General features: G+C 41.2%; 1 protein-coding gene across 3 annotated transcripts in view; it reads left to right on the top strand.

The window, feature by feature from the left end:
* Nucleotides 1-26,287, top strand: part of TMTC1 (transmembrane O-mannosyltransferase targeting cadherins 1) — a 141,622-nt gene that overhangs the window by 65,285 nt on the left and 50,050 nt on the right. For all 3 annotated transcript variants that reach the window (XM_086467427.1, XM_086467439.1, XM_086467434.1), the window contains 2 exons: nucleotides 4,113-4,302; nucleotides 17,417-17,538. In XM_086467427.1, coding sequence (XP_086323553.1) covers nucleotides 4,113-4,302; nucleotides 17,417-17,538 — 312 coding nt within the window. The remainder of the gene's footprint in view (nucleotides 1-4,112; nucleotides 4,303-17,416; nucleotides 17,539-26,287) is intronic.

Here is a 26,287-nt window from a genome sequence, read left to right as displayed (position 1 = left end):
GTCCTCATGCACTCTGCCTGGGTTTGGCAGAGCATAGACTGGGGCTTTTCAAAGCTCGTTAGTCTCTGTTGCAGCAAAGGGTAATAGACGATTCCTCAAGTATTTTTGTCGTGTTGTTTATTGAAGTAGTACTCTTTACTTTCATTCTTGCAGCAGAAGCGATCAGTTCAGATAGTTGTTTTCTGCAACAGGTTCTAGCTATGAGTCATCCTGTATTTATCTCAAACAACATGCAACAATACATTTAAACTAAAAAATTTAAAACTAAACAAACTGGATTGCCATGACAACACGTGCTACCTACAGGAGGAGCTGTGTTTTTCTGAACATGCCAGAGATGCTGAGAAGTGAAAAGAAACACTTGATGCCTGCTGAAACTTGGATTTCCATGTTCAATTTCAAATAAAAAAATAAGACTGTGCTGTGATGCAAATACTGTTACCCAGCCTGGGGGTAAACTGATTGCCAATTAAGAGGCAGACTCTTCCAGTCACCTCACCAGTAATACTCTGTCTTGCCTGGGATTAACTGATAGAGTGGGAGATGTTACAAGCAGAGATTTTTCTCCCTTGGAATTCCAGCAGACATGAACAGCAATATAGAGAAGATCATTAATTTAAAATGTAATTCACTTAGTCAACTAATTAAAAGAAAATACTTTTTTTGCCATTTGCAGGTAGGCTGCTGAAATGTAATTAGCTCCTGGAATGATCCTATGAATCTTTGAGTCTTTTCAAAATTTGCAAATTATTTTCTTGAGGTGTCAGCTTTAGTGAGAGTGTTCTTCCAAAGTTTCTCCTGCATTTAGCTTTCTCCCTGGTTAGCCTTATGATACAAGAAGCACACAGATCTAAAGGAGTATCATGGGCTTTCAAGAGCCGTAAGTAAAAAGCAGCTCTGAATTTTCAGTAACTATTATTAGCATCCTATTATTTTTCTGTACCTAGTACCTAGAATAGCGAAAGTTTGTAGTGCTTTATTTTATACAGACATCCGTTGCATTCAAGGACAGGTTACCAACGCTGAAAGCATATAAACTTTTGCTTGGATCAGAGCTCACTCAAGGCTTTCTTCCAGCTTATAAACACCTCCTAAAATCATGCAGTGCCCTCCTGGACCTTGCTTCTGTGTCTGCTGATGGCACATGTACATTCGATGAGAGTGTTCAGGCTTGACGACAAGAGACGTGGCCAAGGGTTCTCCAGTATGGTGTCTGGAGAGGCAAACCAGTTGACCATACTTAGATGGTAATGACTGTCACAGGCTTTAAAATAGTTCACCACTGTTGGCAGGGCATATTTAAGACACTAATTATTGCCATAATGGAACAGAGCGACTGTCCATCTCCTTGGGGACCTGCCTCTGGCAGCAAATTGTGCATATGGCTCCCAAGGAAGACAGAAACCAGACAAGCACATGGAAAGAGAGACTTGTTTACAAACCTTTCCTGATCAGTGCGTGTGCTGGAGCATGTCTTCTCGTATTTAACAGCAGTTTGTCCTAAGCTTCCAGCAGAATGCATTAATGCACACTAATCTGACTATCCCAAATTCCTCTTAAACTGAGTCAATTTGTTATGGCAGCAAACTGTGTTTATCTATTCTGTGCTGCATAACGATTTATCAGCTCCTGCCTTATCAGTGAAGATGCAGAAAAACGACTAGTCTGTCTTTAACGGCAACACTGCAGTTTGCAAACATCCCAAATGTTGTCTTGTTCCTTCTCACCCAGCAGCCCAGTCTGTGTAAGTAGGGGAGGATTTCTAGTGTGCGTTGTGGTTTGCATACAAACCTCCATGAATATTGTGATGCTTATTGAAAATGTTAATATGCCAGGGCATAAAAGGACACTCCCTTCAAAAACTGGGCTCTCCTAAGGCATCAAGTGCAAAACTAACTCAACACTTCTGGAAATCCTGTCTCATATAACTTGTAACAGTATCGTGTGCCATGACATTATTCAGATTGACATAAATGGTCGTGCTTTTTCTTTTAAAAGTGAAGCTAGAAATGGATCTCAGTTTGGCTTTTAAGTAAGTAGCTGTAAATAAATGCTGGCAACCTTTTGTGAGCAGACGTTGTGTTGAGGCTGATACAGATGTCTGGTTTTTATTGTGGCTGAGCAGAGGTGGGGCCAGGCCACATGTAACATCACAAGTAACCTTCTTGGTGTGATTAAGCTCCACCAGATTTTGCATTGCTGTGTTTCTCTGTAATGTGAGCCAGAAAAGATTGGGTTGGTGATTAGAAAAGACATATTTGTTTCTTTAGAAATAGCAAACAGTCAAAATTGCAAGAAGAGTTTGAGTAAAATTAGATTATGTTTTTGAGGGATGCTTTCTTAAATAGAAACTGTCTTTTTAATCATTGCCTCTGTTAAGAGAGAAGATGGATTTTCTCTCAGTTTTTCCCTTGTCTACTGCTTCAGGGTGGGGAAGATGAGGAAGATGTGGGGATGGAAGAGAAATGTACCAAATGGCTGAAAACCTTAAAAATGTGGGAATATTCCATTTTTCATCAGAATTGGGAGCTTAGAAAGATTTGCGGGGAAATGAGACTGTGCCTTTTCCTCTGTTTAAAATGAAACATTATTCCAGCTCTTTAAACCTCCCTGCTTTTGGGTCACTATGCTGCTGGAGACATTTGTTTTTCGGATGAGAAGAGAAACTGATATCTTAACTGTTTGTGGTTATTTAAAAAATGTTTTCACAAAAATTTGGGCCTGTTTTATCCCTGTGTCTTGGCCCAACATCCCTCTGGGAACATCCATCCTGCTTGCCTAGAGTCACATTTAACTTCAATGCCTTACCCCTTCTGCCACAAATACGATATAATGGTGTAAGTGCTGTTGTAAGGGGCTGTGTTTTGACCCCAAAGAGGTGTATTTGTAAGTGGTGAATGAAACAATCCTCTATCTAATGGCTTGACATCTCTTGGGCATCCTTTATTATCATTTTAATAAACCTGCTAAGGTACCATGGCAACTGGGTGTGATAACAACAGCCAAAGCAGGCTCAGATGGAAGAAATCCTATGCAGGATAGAAAATAATTTAATTTCTTTTTGAGTATTTGCCATCTTTGGTGCAGTGTATAATGTGGATTTTTCCATTTGTGAACCAAGGAAGGGTTTGTTTATTCTAAGGCCATCACAATTTTGCTTGGTTGACTTCACAATTGCTGGAATAATCTCCAGCCTCTTGCATACAAAAATATTTGAACTTTTGTAAATGTGGTTTGAGGGGGAGATGCGCTTTTGGGCAAGTAGGTGCCAAACAGCAAAAGGCTGGGGTGGAGAGGAGATGTTGATTTGGTTTTATTTTTTTCTTGTTTTCTTTAGCCCAGTTGCACACATGTTATTCTTGTTCAGTTTTCTGAAAGCCCTGTGTACTTCCCAGAGGGCAGCATGTTTCCTATTTCCATTCCCCATTAATTTCCTCTCTATTGAGAATACCAATTAATGAAGATTACAACAATTTGAAAGGCTCCCTACTTCTCCATCGCTTCTGTGGCACATCTCATGCAAGCTGTCCCCAGCCCTAATAAGCTGTGATGGGATCAACCAAAGATCACCCTGTGCCTCCTTTCTTCTCTATTTTCTCTCTGTGCTGGGATGCAAAGAGAAAAGACAGAGAAGTCTGACTTTAATTACTCAATATTGTGCACATAGGAGAAATCCTAAATTGTAAGTTAAACCCAGCTATAGGGATATTTTGTATTGCAGGAATGATGCAGTAAATTGTTTAACAGTTCAATATATGTATGTACCTGCTTAGTTATTACTCATTTATTGTCGAAGCTGGTAGAAAGTCACTTTGAAAGTCTAACATTCAAATGGGAAATGAAGATCTGTTTGTTTTCCAAAGGCTGGTGCATAGAAACCACGTAAATATTGGTTATCTTATTTCTTTCAATGACCTGTTGAAGTGCCCCTCACCTGTGTTAGCATGTCTTTATTGACAGAGAGGTATGGTATTGCCTGTGTGTGTAGATGTTTTTGTTTTCATTTTGTTGTTTTTTTTCTCCTCCCATATAGTATGTGGTAATTGCCATAGGAAAATGTGTCATGTGTTGGCAGTCGTTCCATGTATTACGTTACCTGTTTTCTTTTGCAGGTTTCTAACTTATTCCTACCTTCTGGCCTTCAATGCGTGGCTTCTGCTGGCACCAATCACCTTGTGCTATGACTGGCAGGTTGGCAGCATTCCTTTGATTGAGTCCGTCTGGGATGCAAGGAACTTAGCCACAGTGTTCCTGGTGCTGGTGATGACGTTACTTAGCCTACACTGCATAGCGGCATTCAAGGTAGCCCCAAAAGACATGCAATACAATGTTTTGTTTAAAAATCTTTTGTTTCCTGATCTTCAGAAGAAGTGGTCAGTAAGCACAAGTTTTCCTCTCAGATATGTTGGATTGAGGTGAAAAAACCATACGGCTACATAACTAATGCAGGCAAGCTTAACAGCTGAAAATGTCCCTCTAGTCAAATGTCTTAGTCTCTAATTGGTCTGATTTGAGGGCAAAACTTGGCCTGGAGTCCTGCATTCAATTACTGTTAATGATCCAAAGCCCACTGAAGTTGTTAAGCATCTCTGCCTCTCTCATAGTCATTAGGCAATTTGTCACTTGCTTCGAACAGGACTGGGAACTCTCATCTGCAGAGCCATTTGAAAATGAAATCAATTATTGTATTCGTACCTTTGCTATGCTTTTAAAACCTAAATGTTGGATACATCTTGAAGAGAAGATTTTCCGTCAGTGGAGTAATGGAATGTGGGGAAATCTGAAATGATATGGAAATTGTTATTTACCGTAAATAATATAGTTGGTAAGCCATGCTTCAAAATTCAGCGTTTCAGATCCACCATTAATCACATTACAGAAATGAAAGTGAGGTTGTACTAGACTTATCAGAGATCAGATACGCACTTACGTGGAAGGGTTTTTTTTGTGGATCATAGGGAGTTACAAGCTATTCCTCCTTCAGTTGTGTTGTGGAAGCTTCTTTAGGAAAGGTGTTGGTATTAATTTTTAAAAAAGTACAAAATTTTCTCTTCCTTAAACGTATGTATTGCTGAAAAGCATAGTAGGGGAGTGGCAGGTTTTTAGTACCTATCTTATGCTAAAAAGTGCAGGTCATGTACATGCTTCATTCTACCCTTGCAGTCTTCCCTGTGCTCCTGATAAGCGATGGAAAATGAACCAAACAGTGTGAGGCTGCAGAGTCATTAATTTAGATTATACATTGACAGATGCTGTATGGGAAGTATGGGAAAATACCCTATTCACTCGTTCTACCTGCGGGTTGTACATCATCTTGTATTCCTCTTGCTTTCATTATTCACTGCTAGAGATATTCAGAAGTGTTTGTATTAGACCAATTCCTGTTCCCAGGGAAATTAATCATAAAATTCTTATTAGCCCAGTGCTGAACACTTCTGAAACATCTTATCCTGTGTTCTTTGAAGTTTAGGTTGCTTTTTATTTCTTCTCCTGTTGTTGGAATTGGTACTATGTGCAAGATTAATGTTGTTGGTTTGCTGGGAAAAAAAATCTTTTAAGATTATCCAAAGTCATTTTGTGTTATTTTATTTTGGGTAAAACGGTAATCCGGAAGTATTTCTTTGGGTAACTGAATTGTTTGTCTTCTGTCTAACTGTAAACCAAAATATTTCAAAACACTTCCTGAATTATGTGTCTAGATTTTATCATATTTTGATTCCTTCTATGTTTTTTTTTTTTTTAAAGGCAAAACAATTTAGGCTGGATTTATGAATACCACTGTTTGATTTGAAACTGCAACTTCTAACTTTTTGTGTCTAATAAATGCACTGCTTTGCTCTTAACCACTGTTAACGTTGCATTAAGCAACATGAATTTCAGTCTCCAGGCATTTACTTACTGGATGCTTTGAAATTCATCTCCTAGATTCCTTTGTGTTTACCCTTGAAAACCCCGAACATGGAATAAATTGGATATGGAGTGTCCGATTGTGTCTAACCCATGTAAAACCAGAACCATCACTTATTCTTGACAAAGTGCTTTAATCAGTCTCCACTCGCAGCCTCCCAGCAAACCCACTGCAAACATGGAACTGTTAATGATTCGTGGGGGTGAACTTGGATGTGCTTCCCCCAGCCCTGAGTATAATTAGAGGTAGCTGAAATATTCTGCTTTTCAGGAAATTCTAAATTTCTGAAGCTATTTTCTATTTTATTTTTAATGACTTCTGTAACAACTCAGTTGTGATACTGCCATTAAGTGGTATGAAGATGATAGCGTTGTGCCAAGTAGTATGGACTACTGAAGAAAGCAAATGTTAGGAAGAAACATAATTTCCTGGAAATATATATTTCCTGTTTGGCTTTGGAGGATTGTCCTCTACAGCGAGGAGAGGGAAGTTCAGGACACACGAACTGCAGGCACAATTCATTATATTAGTCTCTTAAGAAAGCTTCTTTCCAAATGAAACAGCAGTGGCCTTTCATACGACATTGTTCCCCGCAAGAAGGACCATCCTTCAGTCAAGCCTCAGACAGACCATTTCTCAGTAATTTGCAGCTTGTAGGTAGCATGAGACACATCAAGTGATTTTTCACATTTCATAAAGTGTAAGATTTTCTGCTTTCTTTTTGAAGCAAACACACAAAACTGTCTTAGCAGCCATTTTTTCTCTCCTTTTTCATTGCAAAGTCTAACCTGGAAGCAATAGCTTGCAATTTTCTAAGGAATGGCTTTAGAGTGAACAGGCATGCAGTTTGTGTGCCTTTCATTTGAGTGTGTAGGTGTGCAGGGGAAAGACAGGACAAAACCTCATATTCCTTCTCGTTGGCACTAACACTTTCTTTTCTGTGGCATGGAGAATGGAAATGCTAGGAACGATTTTGGCAGAAGTGAAGATGTTTGTGCAGTGAGCATTGAGCTGATTTTTCAGTGGCAAGAGGAGATGCATATGCATCCACAAAACAAGCTCACAGGAGACTCACAGAATATATTACATGGACTGTAATTGGAGAATGCAAGTATTGGATTTCTGCCTTTGTTGCCATTGAATTTTAAACAGGGCTAATTTGTTGTTGACGTTTGTGATTAGGGTAATAACCCTGTTGGCATGAATGTGTAGTGCTGATAAAGGACATCTAAGGCATGAAGCTTTCGTGTTCCATTTCATTTTGTGGATGTTATACCTCAGAAGGAGAAGAAACAGTGATTTCCTTGGAACAATTTTGTTACTAGATGGGGGGGGTTATGCTGAAAACTGCAGAAACAGAGAAGGCAGTTCTGCAGTTCATTATTGTTTGGAGAGAGAAGCCTACTTCCTTGTCCTCCTCGTGCACTTTTCACTGTTTTTCTCCTTCTTACATAATGAGGACGTCACTTGAAAAATTGCTTTGTTAATTCCTTGCATATAACTTTAATTTACTGGGTCGTGTGTGCATAGTGCTAAATCCCCAAAGAGCTTCCCGTGAGCAGCTCCCCAAGAAAGACTTGTTGCTTTGCACGGTGTTTAGGTGCACAGCCATGCTCGTCTCTTGCTGCAGCCATCCCTATCACACGTGACAATTAATGACTGTCTTCAGGAGGCCTGACGGGAGTAAAGTCCTGCTCCTTGGCGCACCTCCCACTGTGGGAGTAAAGGACCTTGCTGTCATCTCTGGCCAAGATGTTTTTGTAGTGACTAACGTGGCAAAGTTGCAGTCTATCGTAAAGCAGCTCTTTGAAACCTTTTCAGACTTGCAGATGCGGATGCCCAGAATGCTTTGCAAATGGGCCTCTCTTGAGCTGTTTTAGTCAAGGCACCAGGAGTCACTGGTGAGTGTCGAATCCTCAGGTTCTGCTCAGCTCTTTGTGGTGAACTTCATCACCCAGTCTGGTTGGGCTTTGAGTAGTGTGCCGGGGATGTGACAAAGGCTGGGGATGCTGTTGCAAATGCCTGCATCCCAGAGAAATAGTAATAGTTGGGAAAAAAGGATGAGATTTGTTGGTTGTTTGTTTTCAAAGACAGCCTCAGCTGCAAGGACTGGACATGGTCTGTCTTCTGGCTTTGGGACTAGGTAGATTACAAAGGTACCAGTAAAATGGATGAAGCACTCTCTTTTTGGTTGCCAAACACACCTGTTACAAGGCCAGAGAAATGATCTGTCTGATGCTTCAAATGACCACTAGCGTACCCAAGGGCCCATAGTGCTGGCTTTCTATGCTGGAAGAAATGACGAGCACCTGGTGAACTAGAGAGAGGACAATTCTTGGCACATCGTCAGGACAACAGTTATTTCTTTGACATGTCATAATAATTCAGTGAGCATGAAAGGAAAACCCTTCAGATGTTTGAAACGCCACTCTGCATGGCATTTTTAGGTCACTGCTTAATTAATAGTCTGATTAAAATGCAGCTTGTCTTGTAGTTGTAGCTGTGAACTTATGTACAGAGCACATGATGGATCAGATTTCACTTTTTATGTGGTACCTGATCTATGGAGGACTGATAGTGGGAAAATTCATGTGTATGTGATGGAGTGCAGAGCAAGGTGATCTGGAAAATGAATTTGAAACAGGAGCTTTTGTATCTGACCAGTCTGGGGTAATTTATTGCACCTCATACTGCTTGGCCCTTGTCTTGCATTTATACTCATGACCAACACTATGGAGGTACCTTATGGTGGTTCACAGCACCTTCTACTTGTTCAGCAGGAACATGTAATGATGCACAATGGTTTGCTCATATCTGAGGAGGGGGAGTGCTACTTAAGTTTCACATCAATTTAAAAAAAAATCTCTAGTATCCTCTAGGATATATAGTTTTAAGAACATGCTTTGCTGCTGTGTGTGACATGGCTACATGTGGTACAGGAAATTGTGATGATTTTCAGGTTATATTCATCACATGCAACTGAGATATATATTATTATCCTATTTCATATGCTACGGTTGGCTGTTTTTTACTTTGGGTTTAATTTTAAGATACTGCTGCCTCTACATTTCTCTGTATACTGCTTCTTAGCCAAGACAAGGTATTTTGTACCAAATTATTATGACTTTAATTTGTGCTGTAATTGGCATCATATTGCCATTTATCCAGTGGTTTATATGTATGAATATCATCTAAGCGTATTCCTCAGTCACTCACAGGCTCTATTTCTTAGCTGACAATGTTTAATACCATCAAGAAGAGGAACACATTTGTGTCTTCTCTTTGTGCACATGTTTCTGTTGTTTTTGCTAGCACTCATTATGTGTATTCTGTCATGCTATTTACTTTACTCTGCACTCCTGAGACCTTTGCCTCATTTCCCAGGTTTGGCATTTCATTAATAAATCACAGCTTATGGACCTTTCTGGGGAACAATTGTCTTTTATAATATTCTACAGTAGTATCAGCACAGTTAGAAAATATGCCTAGCAAAATTCATATGCCACAACAATTCCAGAACAATACCTGCTTCAAAGGCACGGCAAGGTGAATAAGGCTATTTATTGACGGAGTCTATCTGACGAGCTGGAAACCACAGTCATTTTCATAAAAGGTCCATTTAAAATAAATCCTGCTTTCGTTTTCCTGAGGGCCCACTTGAATTCCTTCCACGTAGAGAGAAGGTCAGGACTGATGTTCTTAATCCTTAGCGGTGAGGTTTTTCTGTGCTGCTTCTGTTGTTAATGTTTGCTGCGGGGAAAGAGTAATAAGCCAGAAAGACTCTGTTTAGTGAAAGCTGGAGGAAGTGGGGGGAGCCCCTTGCGGGCACCCTGCGTGCCTCGCCGGCCGCGTTTCTGCTCCGTCGAGTGCAGCAAGCGGATCAGCTGCGGGTCCCTGGTGGGGCTGGAAGAAACACGAAAGCCTTCCCAGGGTGCTTGGTGTGCCGGCCAACAAGAAGAAACCTTCCTCAGTCGGGCTGTGTGTGATTGCCATTCTGAATTAAAAAAAGCAAACACAAGAACTATTAAAATACTTTTTGTATCAGATTTTTTTTTCTCGGTAGATGTTTGAAATAACAGGTTTGGAGTGCTGTACTCTCAGTAAATACAACCATAGCTGAAGTAGTTCTAATTTGGCTAACTATGAAGGTATGTGGTGATCTCGCCAAATGGGCTCTTAACTCCTGTAGGAGTTTGCCACTCCAGGTAGGTCGTTTTCGTAGGGGCAGGTAGTTCTGCCATTTTCAGCATATTAACACAAAATTACTGTATTTTCAAAGACACTCTTTTTGTCTCTACTGTTTTCTTCTGATTTGAGTTAATATTTTAAGGCCCACTAAGAGCTGAAAGGTTTTGGAGTGGCACAATAGGAGGGGTGAGTAGGAGAGGGTAGGTGGAATGAAGACCAAGAAATTTACAGCTGCGGGAGATAATGATACTCATTGTGGCTACTTGGTCTTACTTAAACATTAGGGTGCCAAACTATTGTGTGATTTTTTTTGTTAGGATCCTCTTGTTCCATGTTCTTAAGAACAAACCCACCATGAACAGAGTTGCTTTTCCAAAGATCAGGCTTTTATGTACTGCAAGCAATGTGCATGTGTTTAAATTTTACCTTTTTTCCCGCCCCCCATGTAGTAAAGCAGCCTGCAGTCACAGAATGAAAGGGAAGAGGGAAAAACAACCACAAGGTCAAAAGCATTATTCTAATTCCTGGAGCAATTTGTTGACTTTCCTATTTCCTTTTGGAATGTTCCATTTCTCTTTCAAAGACCCATGTGTTCCTGCATCCTGCTCAAATCAGCTTGTCAAGTGGAATTAGAGGTTTCAGAGATTAAGGATTGGGGAAATGAGCTTACATCTTCAGGGAATTTTAGAAACCTGGGTAAGAAAGACTGTATACACACAGCTGAATGGATGGGTGGCTGAAGTCTACAAGGAAAATAGAGGTAGATAGCAAAATATTACCTAAACTAATATTACTAAAACATAAAATATTGGTAGAATATACTTCTGTGCCTTGCTGTGGGTTATGGGATTGGGAAAGGACTACTTTCTGCTTTTATTCCGTAATTGAAGGCCTGTTTTCCAGAGCTGTTGAGCATCCACAGTCTTTATTGATGCAAATAAAGTTTTTAGGCACTTTCAGCATTTCTGAAAAATAGGCTGTTTTACTTAGTGGTACAGACCAGGACTTGCATCCTTCTGGAAACGGAATGTGAATGATCTCGTTAGGTTTGAGATATGTGCCAGGGACTTCTCTTAGATAATCCTGGGTTAGGAAGCAAATGATACTTTCAACGGCTTTGATTCAGTTTCTGCCTGGCATGTGGTTGCCTCTACACCAGTTCCTGAATATGTCCTGCTGCTGGTGAACAGGAAAGTAGTTTTTGTTGTTGCTGAATGATCAAAATAGGGTCAGTGTTAATAAGGTAGTTAATAAGCAGTCAGCAGTGAAGGTCAAAATAGCATTGGAGATCTCCATGGCTTTGGACTGTCTGTGAAGTATAAAATTTGCTTAATTCTAGTCAATAGTAACTGTGGGTGATTTTCAGAACTAGATGATCACCAAGGAAAACGGAGTTATTTTAGGAAGACAGTGAGTTGCTAAGCCTGGCATTCAGGCAGCTGGCGCTACTGAAGATGCTGTTTTGTTGGTTTGGTTGGGTTTTTTGTGGTTTGGTGTTTTGTTGTTGGTTTTTTTATTTGTTTGTTTGGTTGATTTTTTTAATGGGATGAAAGAATAAAACTCCTGATAAATTGTAGTGATTACAGAATTTGCTGCTCTTTTTGTGGGAGCAAGCTGATTAAGCTGGATGTGTAAGTCAGATCTGAAGCTGGGCAGTTACCTTTTTCTTACTAAACGTTTGAGTTTTTCAGACCATCTGTTGACACCTGACTTTTGGCACCATTTGCTAGGAAGTGGTGGCACAGGCAGCAGAGCAAAACAGCCACAGCTCCACAGTGCCCTCCACTTTGGCCACAGAAGATAAAGATGTGCATGTCCCATCCTGATTTCTGCTGCTGACCTAAAGGAGACCATGCTGATGATACATGGATCATGGTGCAGCTCTGCCACGACGCATCTGTGCCTGCATCAGTGAGGTGGGACTTGGGAGCACTTAGTAGTTGCTTCTATGAGCTTTACATCAACAGATTTATTTTTTTCCTGGGAAGGAATAAATCCCTAGGGTTGATTCCTGATTAGCTTTTTATCACCTTATGCATGAATGCAGAGTGAATTTGACACACCTCTACACCATCCCTTTTATCTTTAATACTGTATATATGGGAAGTGCAAGAGTAGATGTTTGCAGATCCTGATCTCTTGCCAGGTGAGGTGCTGCCAGTGGTTTGGTGCAGGCCGGTGAGGAGTCATGTTGCCGGGCTGCTTGTGGCTTCATGAGTGACTGGTACAACAGGAATACATGAAGTTTGTGTGCAGTCTGTACTAAGTTTGCACAAACGAATGTTAGGACTAAACTGAGGAAGTGTCATCTTTTGCCTGTGGTCTACGGTCATGTAGCTTCTATGAATCTCTATGTCCCTTTTGATGGATGATGCCCTTACCTCCTAGGCCTGCAAGCATTTGAAAATGTGTAATAACAATCATTGGTTTTATACAGCATGCGCTACAAACTTTGCTGGATACCACCTTTTCTGCACTTGCAGTCAGATGTTCCAAGCATAACATCTCACTGGCTGCAATGGACCATCCAGAGCTCGCTGGCAGAGGATAATTTGTGCTTTTGGTAGGAAGGAAGTCTTTACTCTATGGAGCTGTTGGTTCTAAATGGTGGAGAGGTGACACTTGCCTCATTCTCAAAATAAACTGTTAGAGGAAGAAATTAAACCCATTTGATTGCTATCTTCCTGTCAAACTGGCAAGCATGTATAAACACCTTTGGAAACATTCCAAGGTAGAACAGAACGGAGTTTGCTTGGACTCATTTGCCCAGCTGCTGTCTACCCCGAGGTGCAACTTCGTCCAGCCATGAGGAAGGTTGTCCTCATGGCTCAGCTTTCCAACACCTCAGCCCTTGGAGGTGCCAAGGGATGTGAACATAAGTCCTACCATCACAGTGTGAGACAATGATCTGGCACCTCAGACAATGCTTTCTCAATGGGAAATGTAGGGAATTTACAGTGGGTTTATGCAAGTCCATAGTTTATGACAGATGTGTCAAAGTAATCTACGTACCTCCTGTGCTTGTACTTTGTGGCTCTGGCTTGTAGAAGACTTGTGATTTAACATTAGTGAGCAAATATTTATTTGTGGCTCGGGAATGTGTCTTATATGTAATACAGGAACATCTCTTTCAGTTGTGAACCGAAGACTTTCTTCCTTTTCCTGTAGATTGCCAAGGAAGCAATTTTTGAGATTTATTGCTGTGTTGATGGGTTTTGGCCTCGGAGTGATTCTTTGCTATTTTGTTTGAGATAGTGTGACAATTTTTTGCTTTGCCTTTGGGAGAAGAATTGGTGTTCTTTAGTTCTTTGATAAGTCTATGAAAAGTAGCAGGTTAAAAAAAATTCTTCTTTATTGTTTTTTTGTTTGTTTGGTTTGTTTTGGTGTTTTTTGTGTTTTTTTTTTTTTTATTACAATGTAGTGAAGGCATAAATTTATTTAGAGGTAGATGTGAATTTGAAAACCCTCACCAAACTATCTGCCATAAGGAATGCTATTTAGATTTGAAATTGGCTTGTCTTTAACAAAAAAAATCATTCTAAGGTTAATTCAAAGGTGGTTGTGGTGTCGTATGTGTGTCGTGTCCCCCCCCGCCCATATTCTCCAGAGACCCCTGTGCCAGATAGGAAGATAGGGTTTATATTTCCAAAAGAATGCACTATCTATAAGAGGAAAGGAGACGTCTGTAAAAGGAATGAAGTGATCTATAATTTCTAGTCCTAGCTTTTTTATTTTAAGGAAAAAGGAAGACAAACAGAATTGCCTGCTGCTCTTTAAAAGCTTTACTACTGCTCTGGGCATCTGGAAGATGCTGGTTCTGCCATCTTAAGCTCGTCTGTCTCTTAGGTGGGCTCATATGACCAGAGTAGTTAAACCAAACAAATGGTCCCAATAGTTCCTTCCTCGCCCCCCCCCCCCCCCCCCCCAAATGTAACAAGATACAGGTTGGTTTTTTTAATTTAAAAAACATGTGGAGGGCATCTCCTATGGCTTGTGTTGGATGGAAGATGCTGATGCCCTCTGTTCCTGCAGTCCTACAGTACTAGTCCCTGATGTTCTTGTGCCATTCTGTCCTGCTTGCCTACTCATTTATAGATCTATCAGCCTCTCCAGCGGAATGGGGAAGAAAAGGTAAATCTGCTAAGTAAATTTTGATAGGGAAAAAAATAAAGGAGGATGTGGTATCCTATGAGACCTGCAGTGATAGCTTTTGGCTGTCTAACGCTGTCACCTGTGGTACACGCAGTCCTTTCAACACATCATGGCTGCATTTCTGTCCTTTTTTTTCTGTGTTCTCTGAGCTGCCTGGATGAGCAGATGTTAGCCCTTGGTGGGAAGGCAGGGACAGAAAGCTCTGCCATGCCTTCAGCCCTCGCAAGGCTGTGACAGAAGAATGTGCATCTCGGGTCAGGGCAAAGGCTGGTTTTGCTCAGTTTCTAATCAGTCAGTAGAAACTATTCAGGGAAGTGAGAAATAAGATCTGGCTGTGAATAGGGTAACTTTTTCCTCCAGTATAAATTCCTAGCTATGGGCAGCCAGTGATTTAGGAGTTGCTTGTGCCAGAGGCCGCATCCAGACTGTCTCATTAATGGCCACAGATGAGTTTCAGATGACCAGCAATCCCACCTGCTCTTCCTGCCCAGGGACTCTCCCCAGCCTCTCCTGGGCAGGACCCAGCCACAGGGCCAAGGTGTCAAATACATGAAGTGCCTGTACAAATTTTGGAAAAGCTAATGGCTGGGTAGAGGAGAGAAACCCAAACTGGGCTCTGGAGTGACCACAGCACGAGCTTAACAGTTTGACCTACCGGCTCTCAGGCAGGACCATGTGTAGCACTAAATCAGCTGAAGCCTGGCCTTCAAGGACCAGCTCTTCACAAGAGCCTCTGCCTGAACCAAATGCTTTAAAAAGGGCACTGCCAGATATTTCTTATTTCAGAAATAAGTAGCACCACAGAGGCCTCTGCTGCTCTGTGAGGCTGGTTTGTGAGTGCTGGGCTCCTGTCTCTGAGCACTGCCCAAGGGACTGAGCTGGCAGCCTTCTAGCATTAGTCTAGAGCTGTGACTTGTGGAGGGAGAAAGGGCACAGAATACCATTTTCTCCTTCAGCTAAGCTAATTCCCACATTTTCCTCTTTTCCCATTTGGTGTACAGGTTTTATTTGTCTTTCTCTGGCATTCAGTTTCCTTTGCTTATCTGCAGTGCTGCAGCCTTGAATAACACTGTGTCCTTCCTAGAGAGGTTAACTAGAAGTTGCTTTCCCAGTTATTGATTTAACAAACAGCAACAGGAGAAATATTTGATACCTGTTTCATTTGAAAACAAGAGTGTATTTAGGGACAGAGAGCATTTTATGCATTAGCAGTGAACTCCTTTTGGTCCAACATACCTTCTTGTGCCTCAGGGTCTTTGTTGTTAAACCCCTGGGGTAGAGTGATGGCAGCAAATGGGCACCATGATTTGGCCAGACAAGGTGGGAAGGGAGTGTCAAATGTCAGGAAAGAAATGGAATATATGTCCAGAGCTGGATGGGAGGGAAGTTGGAGTTGAGCTGGGACTGATAATTTGCATTCAGAGTTGAGAAATCATTTTTAATCCTTTTTTTTTTTTTCCTATTCAATTTTCTCTTGTAATTACAAGCCAAAATGACTATTACTGGGCACCTCTGCTCGTCAGCTTTATGGATTGGTGTCAGCTTCAGACCTGAGAATAATGTATTTTGGGTGCCATTGTGACTGCAAGAAGGCACTAGTAACTGCAATTGTAGGACACAAAAAAGTGGATAATAGAAGCAGGTAACTGTGGTGCTGTTTAAAGCACATATTGATAAAGAAGTCTGGAGATGTGAATTCTGCTCCCCTCTCTGCCTTGTGTTTCCTCTTTGAGCCAGGGGAAGCCAGTGCACTTTTCTGTGACCCTGTGGTTCAGCTCCCCTAAAGTGACATCAGAGCCTCCTGACGTGTACCCTTGCATTTGGTACCCATAGAAAATGTTCATTGTCTTTCCCACAGAATAGGATGAATATCTTTTAGTACTGGGACTTCTGAATTTCAGCCACTGACTATGCCAGTCGTAACTGGTGTTGCAGTTTGTAGCCATGGAAAAACAAGACAGGTTGTACTGCTTGGCCCACATTATGGCTTGGGCACCATTCCTGTATTCAAAAGTCTTGTTCAACATTTCTAAAATTTGCATCCCTCCAGTAAAGAGAAGTCAATTTGCTCTCTGAAGTTGGGAAATCGCCCACAACAATTAGAAAGTGCTGCAACCATTAAGTGAGTCTGGTTGCATCTGTTTCTAAGCATGACGAAGCTTTTCCCAGTGGCTGCAGCAGGGCGCTGCAACGGCTGATGAGGCAGTGGTATCACAGGGCAGGAAAGCGCAGATGTCTGCCTGGGTGACTGAACAGACCTAATGCTACATTTCTGTTAGACTGATGTCATTCTTTGAGATTGTCAATAGAAAGCATAAGCTGATTCACCTTCTTGGGATGGAGTTAAATCTGAAGCTTGGCTTGCCCGAGGAGACCTGGGTCTCTCCGTGACAGGAACAGCGGCTGCTGCTGATGACAGCATCCTGAGACGCTTATAATGGCCGTGCAGATCACAGTTGTTTTGAATTGCATGTGGCAATTTGATTTCTCCTCAAAGAGCAAGCCAACATTAAAGTGAGCTCAAGTAAAAGACATTAATTTTAACATATAGCATGTCTCAAATTTCCAGCTCTGTATGAGTGTGGAGACCTCGTGTGAAAAAGTACCGGTTTGAGTTTAGATACTGTCTCGAAAGGGATAAAATGACTGCATTAATGTGCCATTTGGGGCTAGTTTTCTTTACACAAAATGGAACTGAACAGCTTTTTCTCAGTTACAAACATTTAGGATTGAACACAGCGGTCTGTGTATGTGATACGCATTTGTGTATCTACGTACAGTCACGCTGTGGTAGACATGCTAATGTATTCATTCACACTATTCTATACTTACGTATTACCAATATGGGTTATTTTTTTAAGTACTACCTATGCCATCTCAAGAGAGCTGCATACAATAGAGCCGACCTTGGAAAAGATACCAAGTGTAATAATACACACTATGGTTAGTGTTTGTGCACTTTCTAGGCATATCAGAAGCACAAACAGTTTATAAATGTGGAAGAACAGTGTCTTGGAATAATTTCTTTTAAATGCAAAACACATCAAACGTTAATCGAAGTTGCTTCTTTTATAAACAAGAATCTCAAAAGGAAAGGGGAAAGTTAGTGGGGAATTAAGTTGGATTTTTTTTTTTAGTTGATATTTGTTTAATTTTGTGTTATTGCAGAAACTGGAACACAAAGAAGTTTTGGTTGGCATGTTGTTCCTGGTTTTCCCATTCATCCCAGCCAGCAACCTCTTCTTCAGGGTGGGATTTGTGGTGGCAGAGCGAGTCCTTTACATGCCGAGGTAACTATTGCAATTGAATTCCTTTCTAATGAGACCACCATCCCATTTTCTAAAAGCAGGCATGATTACTTCTTCCCTTTTACAATACTTCAAACATTATATTGCTAGTCAATGTGTTCTCTGCCTTTGAGTTTTGGTGTGATAGCATGAGAGATTTTATAGTTGGTTGAGAGCAGATTGCTTGGCAGGAGCAAAGCTACCCAAAATCCTTTCTCTCTTTTTTTTTTTTTTTTTTTTTTTAACACAGATTTTTTGGTGTGCTTGAAACAGCTCAATACAGAGCAGAGATTTTGTTTCCTGAGGATTGTCCGCCAAAACTCTTTTTCTTGGTAGCATTATCAACTTAATTGTCCAAAGTCTTTACCTTAAGCACAGCAGCTGAAAAGTCAACCTGTTATATTTTTATTATGATATTGCTCAGCTTTCCCACTACATTAGGTAGTCAGTAAAAACAAAGATGGCTATTGCTATTTTAAAAGGCTGCTGTCTATAGTTGTGGAATATGTGCATGACCTCCTGCCTGTAAGCTGCATACACATCTAAGGAGGATTTCCAGTTGTTGAAGAGGATGAGGAAAATCCAGCCACTTCTCCATCCCTCAGCCTCTGCCATGGGATTTCCCTGAGTTTCCAGCCTCTAACAATTGTCACTTCAGCAGTCTGCTTCCAATTGCATTTGCTCAAGGACAACTTTCAGGTGTTACTTCTGACATCTCCAGGGTATCCAGACCAGAGGCTGCAGTGGCAGTCAGAGGACATTCATCCAAGATGCACCAGACCATTGCTCATTTCACAGAATCACAGGATGGTTGAGGTTGGGAAGGACCTCTGGTCCAAACCCCCTGCTCTAGCAGGGCCACCTACAGCCAGTTGCCTGGGACCATGTCCAGATGGCTTTTGGATGTCTCCAAGGAGGGAGACTCCACAACCTTTCTGGGGAACTTGTGCCAGTGCAATTTGTTCCAGCCACGAGCATAAATGGTCATTCTTGGATGCTGCAAGTCAGAAAGTCCAACTGTACCCTCAGGCGCAGAGGATCAGCATCTGTTATCTTTAATGAAAACTGCAATTATGGAGCTGTTGACAAAGCACAAGTCCTCATTTTCACTCTAGATTACTTTGTAATGACGGAAACAATACTTTTATTCCACGAAATGTTTAAATTGTATTCCTCAGAAAATGTGGGTCCAAAAAAATCCTAAGAGAAACACTTACAGGTAGTCTTTTGCAAAACTGTGTGCATATTCCGGTCATCATTTGTATAAGCGCTATCACAAAAGAGCTGCTCATCGGCATAAAACTCAGGCTGTGTTGGAGCTGTTGCATTTATTACAAACTTCTTATGCATTTAGGCTATATCTCTGTGCTCTCCTATATACTGACATGCTTTTTTGGGTCAAATCCTGCTAACTTTATTCACATTACGAGCCCTGCTTTTGTTTGCTGAGAATATACCTGAAAAGTATAGCGAGTGAAAGTTGTCCGTCAGAGTTATTCTGCGAATGATACCCTCAACTAATGGATCTTGCATCATCTCAAATTAACTTGGAAATCAGAATGCTTTAAATTCATGTAAAAGAAAATGAGGAAACACATGAAAGCGCAAAGCTATTAAGGAAACAGTCAGCTGAACACAGGGCTGTGTTGAGTGGTTGCATTTCTGAATCTCAAAAGAACAACTGCGGAAAATACTTCAGCCGTCAGCAGTTCCTCGTCCTTCTCCAGATGAGACTGCTGATATAATGAGAGGAGGGGCAATGAAGAAGAAAAAAGGATATGTTTGCACAGAGAAAATTAATCAGCGTTAACATGTGTGCATATAGCTTGTATAATGTTTTTCATCTCCCTGAGGGCTTTGCAAATGTATGACCTACAAAGTAGGTAATTGATAGTTGCTGCTTTTTTTTCAGGCAGGAAAACTGAGGCAGAAGGATTAAATGATTTCTCTGGAGTAAGTCTGTGTCAGAGTCCCTGGATCTCATACTTTGCTCGGATCCCTCATGTCCTGCTTTGCAATATTTGGTTTTTGTTCTTACTCCAGGCTGGCAGGCAGCTGACATGGAAAGGGAAGGCAAATGCTGGCAGTTTGTGGGAGAGGTGGGCAGTTCCCAGCGAAAGGATCTGGAGAGAGCTGAGCTCTTGGCTTAGTGTTACGAAGAAATGAGCTGTCTTACATCTTCCGGGTGCAAAATGGCATGAGTGGTGAGGGGGATTTCTGCAATCATTCATGACTAAGGGAGAACAAAAATAATGTGTGTGGGTTTGTTTTTGTTGGTCATCCGTCCCCCTCCCCTTGGGAGCGTGGCAGTTTAATAAGGATGACTTTAGGAAGGGCTCACGGTCTTTATTAAGAACAGCCTTTAGAAGTTTTCTCATGTTACATCTTGAAAAGGGCTTTTCCTATCCTTTGCCATTCCTTCTCTAAAACTCAATTAGTCAGTCAGATGTTGTCGTTCAGCTTTATTTAGACAAAAGTCCTCAATCAGATGGGACGAACTTGGTGATCTATGTTTTTAGGTTGGTGCTGGAAGGTGCTTTTCTATCTCTGTTTCAAGTAATAGCCTTTTATTAGTATTTATGGATGTGACAGTTGCATATGTGTGTTACAGCCTGAAGTCCTAATTCAGTGTTTCTCAGTAGTTACCTGGGCAAAATATGAAGCATTTTCTTTTCAATAAAAGTTAAGTAAGGACCCAAGGATTTATGTAAAAGATCTTGTAAACAGAAAGGAAGAAGGAATAGGCCTTTTGCTCGATGTCTAATTATATGGCTGGGCCTTGCCTTCTGGGGATTGATGGGTATTTGGAACAATTTCTCTTCTGTCTGCAGCTGTGCCTCGGGGGAGAGGGATATAAGCTAAGTCAAAATGGTTGAATGTTTTCTTTAATTGGCTTTAGCAAAACAGAAATATTTGGAGAAAATATTTCTTGTATTTAGTTTTCATTTGAGGGTTACAAGCACTTATTTGTTTAAAACAGGAATTTTTAATAATAGTATTACTTTAGCCTGAAAAATTTAATAGGAAAACAATTTATTGTCTTTCAACTTTTAATTTTTTTGTGTTTGTTTATCCTTAAGAGGGGAAAACTTGTTTTCAGGAAGTTGTGAAATACATATCTTGGAAGTGGTTGACAGGATACAACTCTGCAGGCTGCAGTTTTCCAGAGGCATCAGAATAAATAGCTGGATCAGTGACAGACTTAAACCACTGCGTGTTTTTTCCCTCTTCAAAATGTAGATGTAATTACGCTTACTGCGTATCTGCTAATGCTGCTCAGAACACTGCAGATGGCCTAATTGTTTGAAAATCCAGAACAACTATGTGCATCCAGTTATTCTGAGCCAGTTGTCCGTGCTTAAACAGGAGCACTAGCTCTTCCTCTGTGTTGCCCTTCACCATGCAGAAAGCAGAGAGGCAATGCAAACTCTTGGGCCATCGGGGAGCTGCCTGCCCTACTGATGTACCTGCAGAGCTGGGGTTGCTCTCGCTTCATGGGATCAGACCTTTCCTACCAGAGCAATTTCTTAAGTCTTCCTCATCTTTCATTGCTACCCTGATAGCAGTGGCTCCTGGCTAGCCTGCTGTATCATAGTCGGGCAACTTAAGCTGTTTTCACAACCTCATATGAACCAACAAATCAACCAAAACATTGCTAAATGGCTTATTTCCAATTTACTGAAAGCAATAGGCAATCCAGTGGTACCTGCACCGTTTTTATGGCAACTCATTCATGGTGGATATTGCAATGAGTGGGTCGCAGAGTACTCAGTTACTCTTTCCCAGCACAGGCAATTACAGGTTGCTGTCATTTTTTTTAACAACTCCTCACTATATCAAGAGTTGATGTTGCAATCCTAATTGTCAATACTAGAAGATGAGATTACTGCTATATACAGGATGGCATTTGCTTCAGTGTCTATCTCAAAGTCTGCAAGAAAGATAGCATCCAGAAAAAAGTGTGCTTGTATTTTTCAGGCACTTAACACATCATGTTAAAAGCTTTCCCTGTGCCATAGCAAAGTAGAGACCATATGAATTTTTGCCTTTGCATTGAGCACGTTTTCGGTTCTTTGTGCTAATACATTTGTTCCAACTAGTGTAATTCGATACATTATTAGTTTTTGTAGTTGCGGGGAAGTAGGTAGGTTCCAGGTTCCACACTGGTAGGTGGTGGAATCATCTGTAATTTTTATGGACCTGCATATCCCTGAGCAGAAGTCCCCTTTGCTTACCATGCAGCCACTGGTGGATGGGACTTACTGGTCCTTCTCTTTTCTGGGAGCATGTTATGCTTTCCACATTATCTTCATTTTCTTAAAGACTAATTGTGTAATGGGGTGGTGGTATTTTTTCAGTTTCCTTTGCCACCCCTTTCTTTAACGTTATTTGAAGCTGCAAGTTCAGCAGGAGCTGGATTCCTGTTTACCTTTTCAGAATTCCTTCTTTGTTAAGGGACCATCTGGTTTACAGAATAAACTTCTCTTTTCAATTGGAGTCAAACCCTGACCCCACCAAAGTCAGCAGTGAAAGTCCCACTGACTCCATAGAGACATTTTATCTGCTCCTTGATCTCAATTCAGCAACATAATTAAACTTTTTGTCTGCTTTCAAGTTAAATCCATGATTAATTTGGGATTTGGATATGGAATCCAAGTTACACCTGTTCCATTTAGTTAAGGAACCCACATTATTTCAATGCCTTACTCTCTTGCTGCTGTTCCTACGAGGGCCATGGAGCAGCCAAAGTTGAAAAAGAATGAACTGGATTATATTCCCTGTAATTCAACTGTGGACATGAGGGCACTGGGATGGGACTGGGTGTTATGTGATGGCAGTGGGCCAGACCCTAGCCCCAGCCTGGTCCCTCTTTACCATGAGGGGTGCCTGTCCCTGCTCCAGGGCACGGATTTGAGCAGCGATCTGCAAAATGGCTCATGGCTGGGGGTGAGAAGGTTGGGACCTCGCTGAGGCAAGTCACTCCAGTTCTGCTCCCACATCTATTAAATAGGAATAATAACTCCACTCTGCCCTTTGGAATGGGGCAAAGAGAGTTCTTATTAATTAATGAGAAATTAATGCCTGTGGAAAGGCTAAACGCTGCAAGTAGCTACCTTTCAGATGTGTATCCAGACTTAAGCTGCTAGCTTTTGAAGACTTGTTCACCCCTATTAAACACTTTAAGGAGAAATCAAAGCAGCCGTCCTCTGTTAATGCAGGCAAGAAATGCTGAGATGCTAGTGCCATATATTTTGGCAAAAGGCAGTAAAGACATAGGAATACAAACTGAAATAATTCTGCAAAGCTGAAAAAGATTAGCTCATGGCATGTTTGGTCTAGACTGCAGTCTTGCGTTATTTCAACTAAATTTGAAACATGCTTTTGAGAAACATGTTGCTTTTTGGCCATGTACAATCAATTCAGGAAAAAGCTAAATTTGTGTGGAGCATGAGCATTAATGGCTATACTGGAAAGATTTTTGGTTTTGTTGTGATATATTAGGTTAAGGGAAAACCTTCAAACACATTTATTCTGCTCTTGAAAATAATACAGATATGTAAGGATGTTGCTTTTAAAAATAGTAATAAATTAAGTTAATGTCATCTTGTGGAAATAATCTACTTGGTCATGTTGATTAAAAGAGGAATTCTTATTTACAAGGGAATATGGTGCCCTTAAGAAGGCGCCTTGTGAAATTTGATAGAAAATAGTTTCTTACATGAAATTTTTGGAGACTTGCAATGGAATGGAATGGGAAATTCTGTCCCTACTATAGAATTCCAGAAGTTATTACAGTATTTTAACGAAAACTGTACTTACAGACCCTTCCTTAGTAAAGTATATAAGATTTAGGGAAATGGCTGTGGTATCCCCATGGAATTATATCGGATTTTTCATTTATAAAAAGTTTTCTTTCCATAATGCATATAGTAATCAAAAGCCTGAAAAGTTTCTGTATTACGAGTAAATATTTCAGATAGGAATCTGTTGGAAGTGAAATCTTGGACTCAAACACTCTAATGAAGTGAATTTGTTTATCATGTGACTTGTTGGAAGGAAGGGAAGGGAAATGCGTCCAAATGTTAAATAGCCATTCAAAGGTTAGCGAAATCGTTCATTTCTAGTCCATATTTTCTCTCTAATAAGGAAAATAAGAGTTCCTGCATTTTCTCTAATTACATCATGTTCTGACTAGAGGACCACATTGCTAGCGGAGGTAAATCATTTTGATGACTTAGCCGATCATGTCTAAGTGTCTTTAATATAAGCCTGCAGAGCTTTTAATTTAGAGCCAAGGACAAAGTATAACACTAACTTGTAAGGTACCTTTCCAAATGAGATGTATTCTGCCAGTGTTTATGGTTCTCTATGTCTTTGTATTACGACTTGCAGACCTTGTTCCAGGAAAAGGCCTCTTAATTCTGGTGAAAATTTGACATTTTATTCAGCAGACTCAGTAGTAAGGTAAATACGCTGCCAGTTACTTGGTTGTCACACTGAAATTTCTGATCTGTGAGGCTTCGTTTTTTCCAATGGGATTTATTTTGTATGCTAAGTATTATACCTTCATGGTGGTCCTGAAGCCTTTCAAAACCTCTAGTAACCAAGAAAAAAGAAGATATTAATTCCATGTCATCATTACTGGGAGACAGGCAATTTAAACAATGCTTTTCCCTTTGTCCCCAAAACTCAGTACCAGTAAAGGTGCGGAGATGCATAGTGCATGCTGCTGGCTGTCCGTGTGTGACAGAAACACCTCCCGCATGCTCCTTGCCTTTGGACATTTAGTCCAAAACTGACCTGTTCCAACAAGTTTTTCCCTCATAGTCCCAACTGGTTGAGAAAGTTTTGACACAACATTTTCCCACAGAAAATACAACATTTTAGTTAACCCGAACTTTTTTGCCAGAGTGTGCTGACTACAGTGAGACTTTAGACAAACAGATTGGAAACAAAAGATTTCTCAAACCCAAGATGGAGTTTACAGTCAAAAGGATATGAACAAAAAAGAAATGGATAGTTGAATAGACATGCTCCAGAACTGCCTCTTTGAGGGGGATGCTTATGTGAGACTTGGGACATCAAGGTCCATCTTGTAATAAAGAATGGCTAACTAGCTTTTAGAAAAGGACTGCTGACCAGCCTTTAGAGATAGGGAGGAAGGCCGATTTGTACTAGCCGTTATGCATCTATCCATTGCTGACTAACTAACACTTTAAAGATACGAATGACGCAGAATCCACCAAGTGAAGGACACCAGGTGGAATCCTCCAGTCAGACTGTGGGGCTCAAGGAACACAGAAGACTAAGCAGGAGAGATAGGGAGGGCAGCTAGCAAAAGCTGGTTCTGCAAATTGGAAAAGACCCAGGATGGTACAGGGCATGCGCCACAAGACAAGTTCAAAAGTTCAACCATGAGGAAGACTCGGACCTTCATCCCCAACGACCACCAAGGACTCACAACGGGGGCTTAACTTGGGCGGACTGAGGTGGGACTATGGGAGGAACTTATGTTAATGAATTCCTGGAGATAATTAGAATAACCCAACCTTTTCTTAGAAATGTAATGCATAAGCATGAAAGCTGTAAATATAAGGCAAGAATCCTAACGCTTGGGTGCGCACGTATGGAAGGAGCTATCCCCCGTGCTGCTTGGCACTGCAATAAAGAATATCTGCTTAATAACACTTAGATGCTATTGAGTTTTCTTGGCTTCAATCTGCCACACACCAACATTTTTCCAGGATCATAAATGCTGTGTACCCTGCTAGATTACTCAGTGGTGGCACTTTGATCCAGACCTGATCTAGGCCCATGGTTGCACTCTTGCCGAATTAGCCAGCCTGTAACTTGCTGAATTTAGGCTAGCCTTGTACCAGCTGCACGAGAAAATGTTGATCCAGCAGTAAGCTTGGCAGTACAAAGTAAACTTCTCAAAATTTCTGGGATACATTTGGACCAGTGGGGTGTAGTTATTCCAGATCAGCACTTGGGCTTTGATGGCTGGAGAATTTTGGGAACCCCAAACTCTGAGCCCTACAAGTGCGCTTACTACTGCATCCCCAGCGCTCAGCCTGACCTGGCACAGCAGTTTGAATCCTTTGAATCCAGATGATCCAGGTTGCAGGGAGTGCCCTGACTTCTGAGTTTCTGGCTGTTCTGGGTGACCTGGGTGCAAACTAACACACACCTACAAATACACGATTTTTCCAGATGACAACATTTTTTAAAAGTCCAGATTTTATCCTGCTGGATAAAACAGCTCCGGCCTTGGGAAACTTGACATTTTTCATAAAATCGCATCTTAGCTACCCTGCCAGCACTGCTCATTGCTGGAGCTCCATGCCTAAGAGTGCTTTTTGGGGCAGAGAGAGCCACCCTGGCCATGCTTGTTTTGCGCCAGCGTTCTCTTCTGCATCTGGCTGCTTCGTAGTGAGGCAGGAGCAGCCCACATGGCATGCCAAGCATGCTTTTGCGATCAATTACTCCCCATTAGAGAAGTGTGAGCAGAGCTGATGAGTTTAACAGGGATAAACTGTCTTTTTCCCCTGCAGCAAAAGCCATGCCTGCAAGCTGCATTTCAGCTGCTTTTGACTCTTCCTCTCAGTGTGTTTCCTCAGCTCAAGCTGCAGAGCTGGAGCAGCTTGGACTGGGAGCATGAAAAGCGTGTTGTGCCAGGTAACATACGTGTGAGACCGGCGCTAGGAAGCTTGTGGGGAACTATAAAACCGAGAGAATCAAATGTTTGTGT

Source organism: Leptosomus discolor, chromosome 1 (assembly GCF_034619465.1).
Source record: "Leptosomus discolor isolate bLepDis1 chromosome 1, bLepDis1.hap2, whole genome shotgun sequence".
Classification (NCBI taxonomy): Eukaryota; Metazoa; Chordata; class Aves; order Leptosomiformes; family Leptosomidae; genus Leptosomus; species Leptosomus discolor.
Note: the sequence above shows the minus strand (reverse complement) of the source record. Positions and strands in the feature narration are given on the sequence as shown.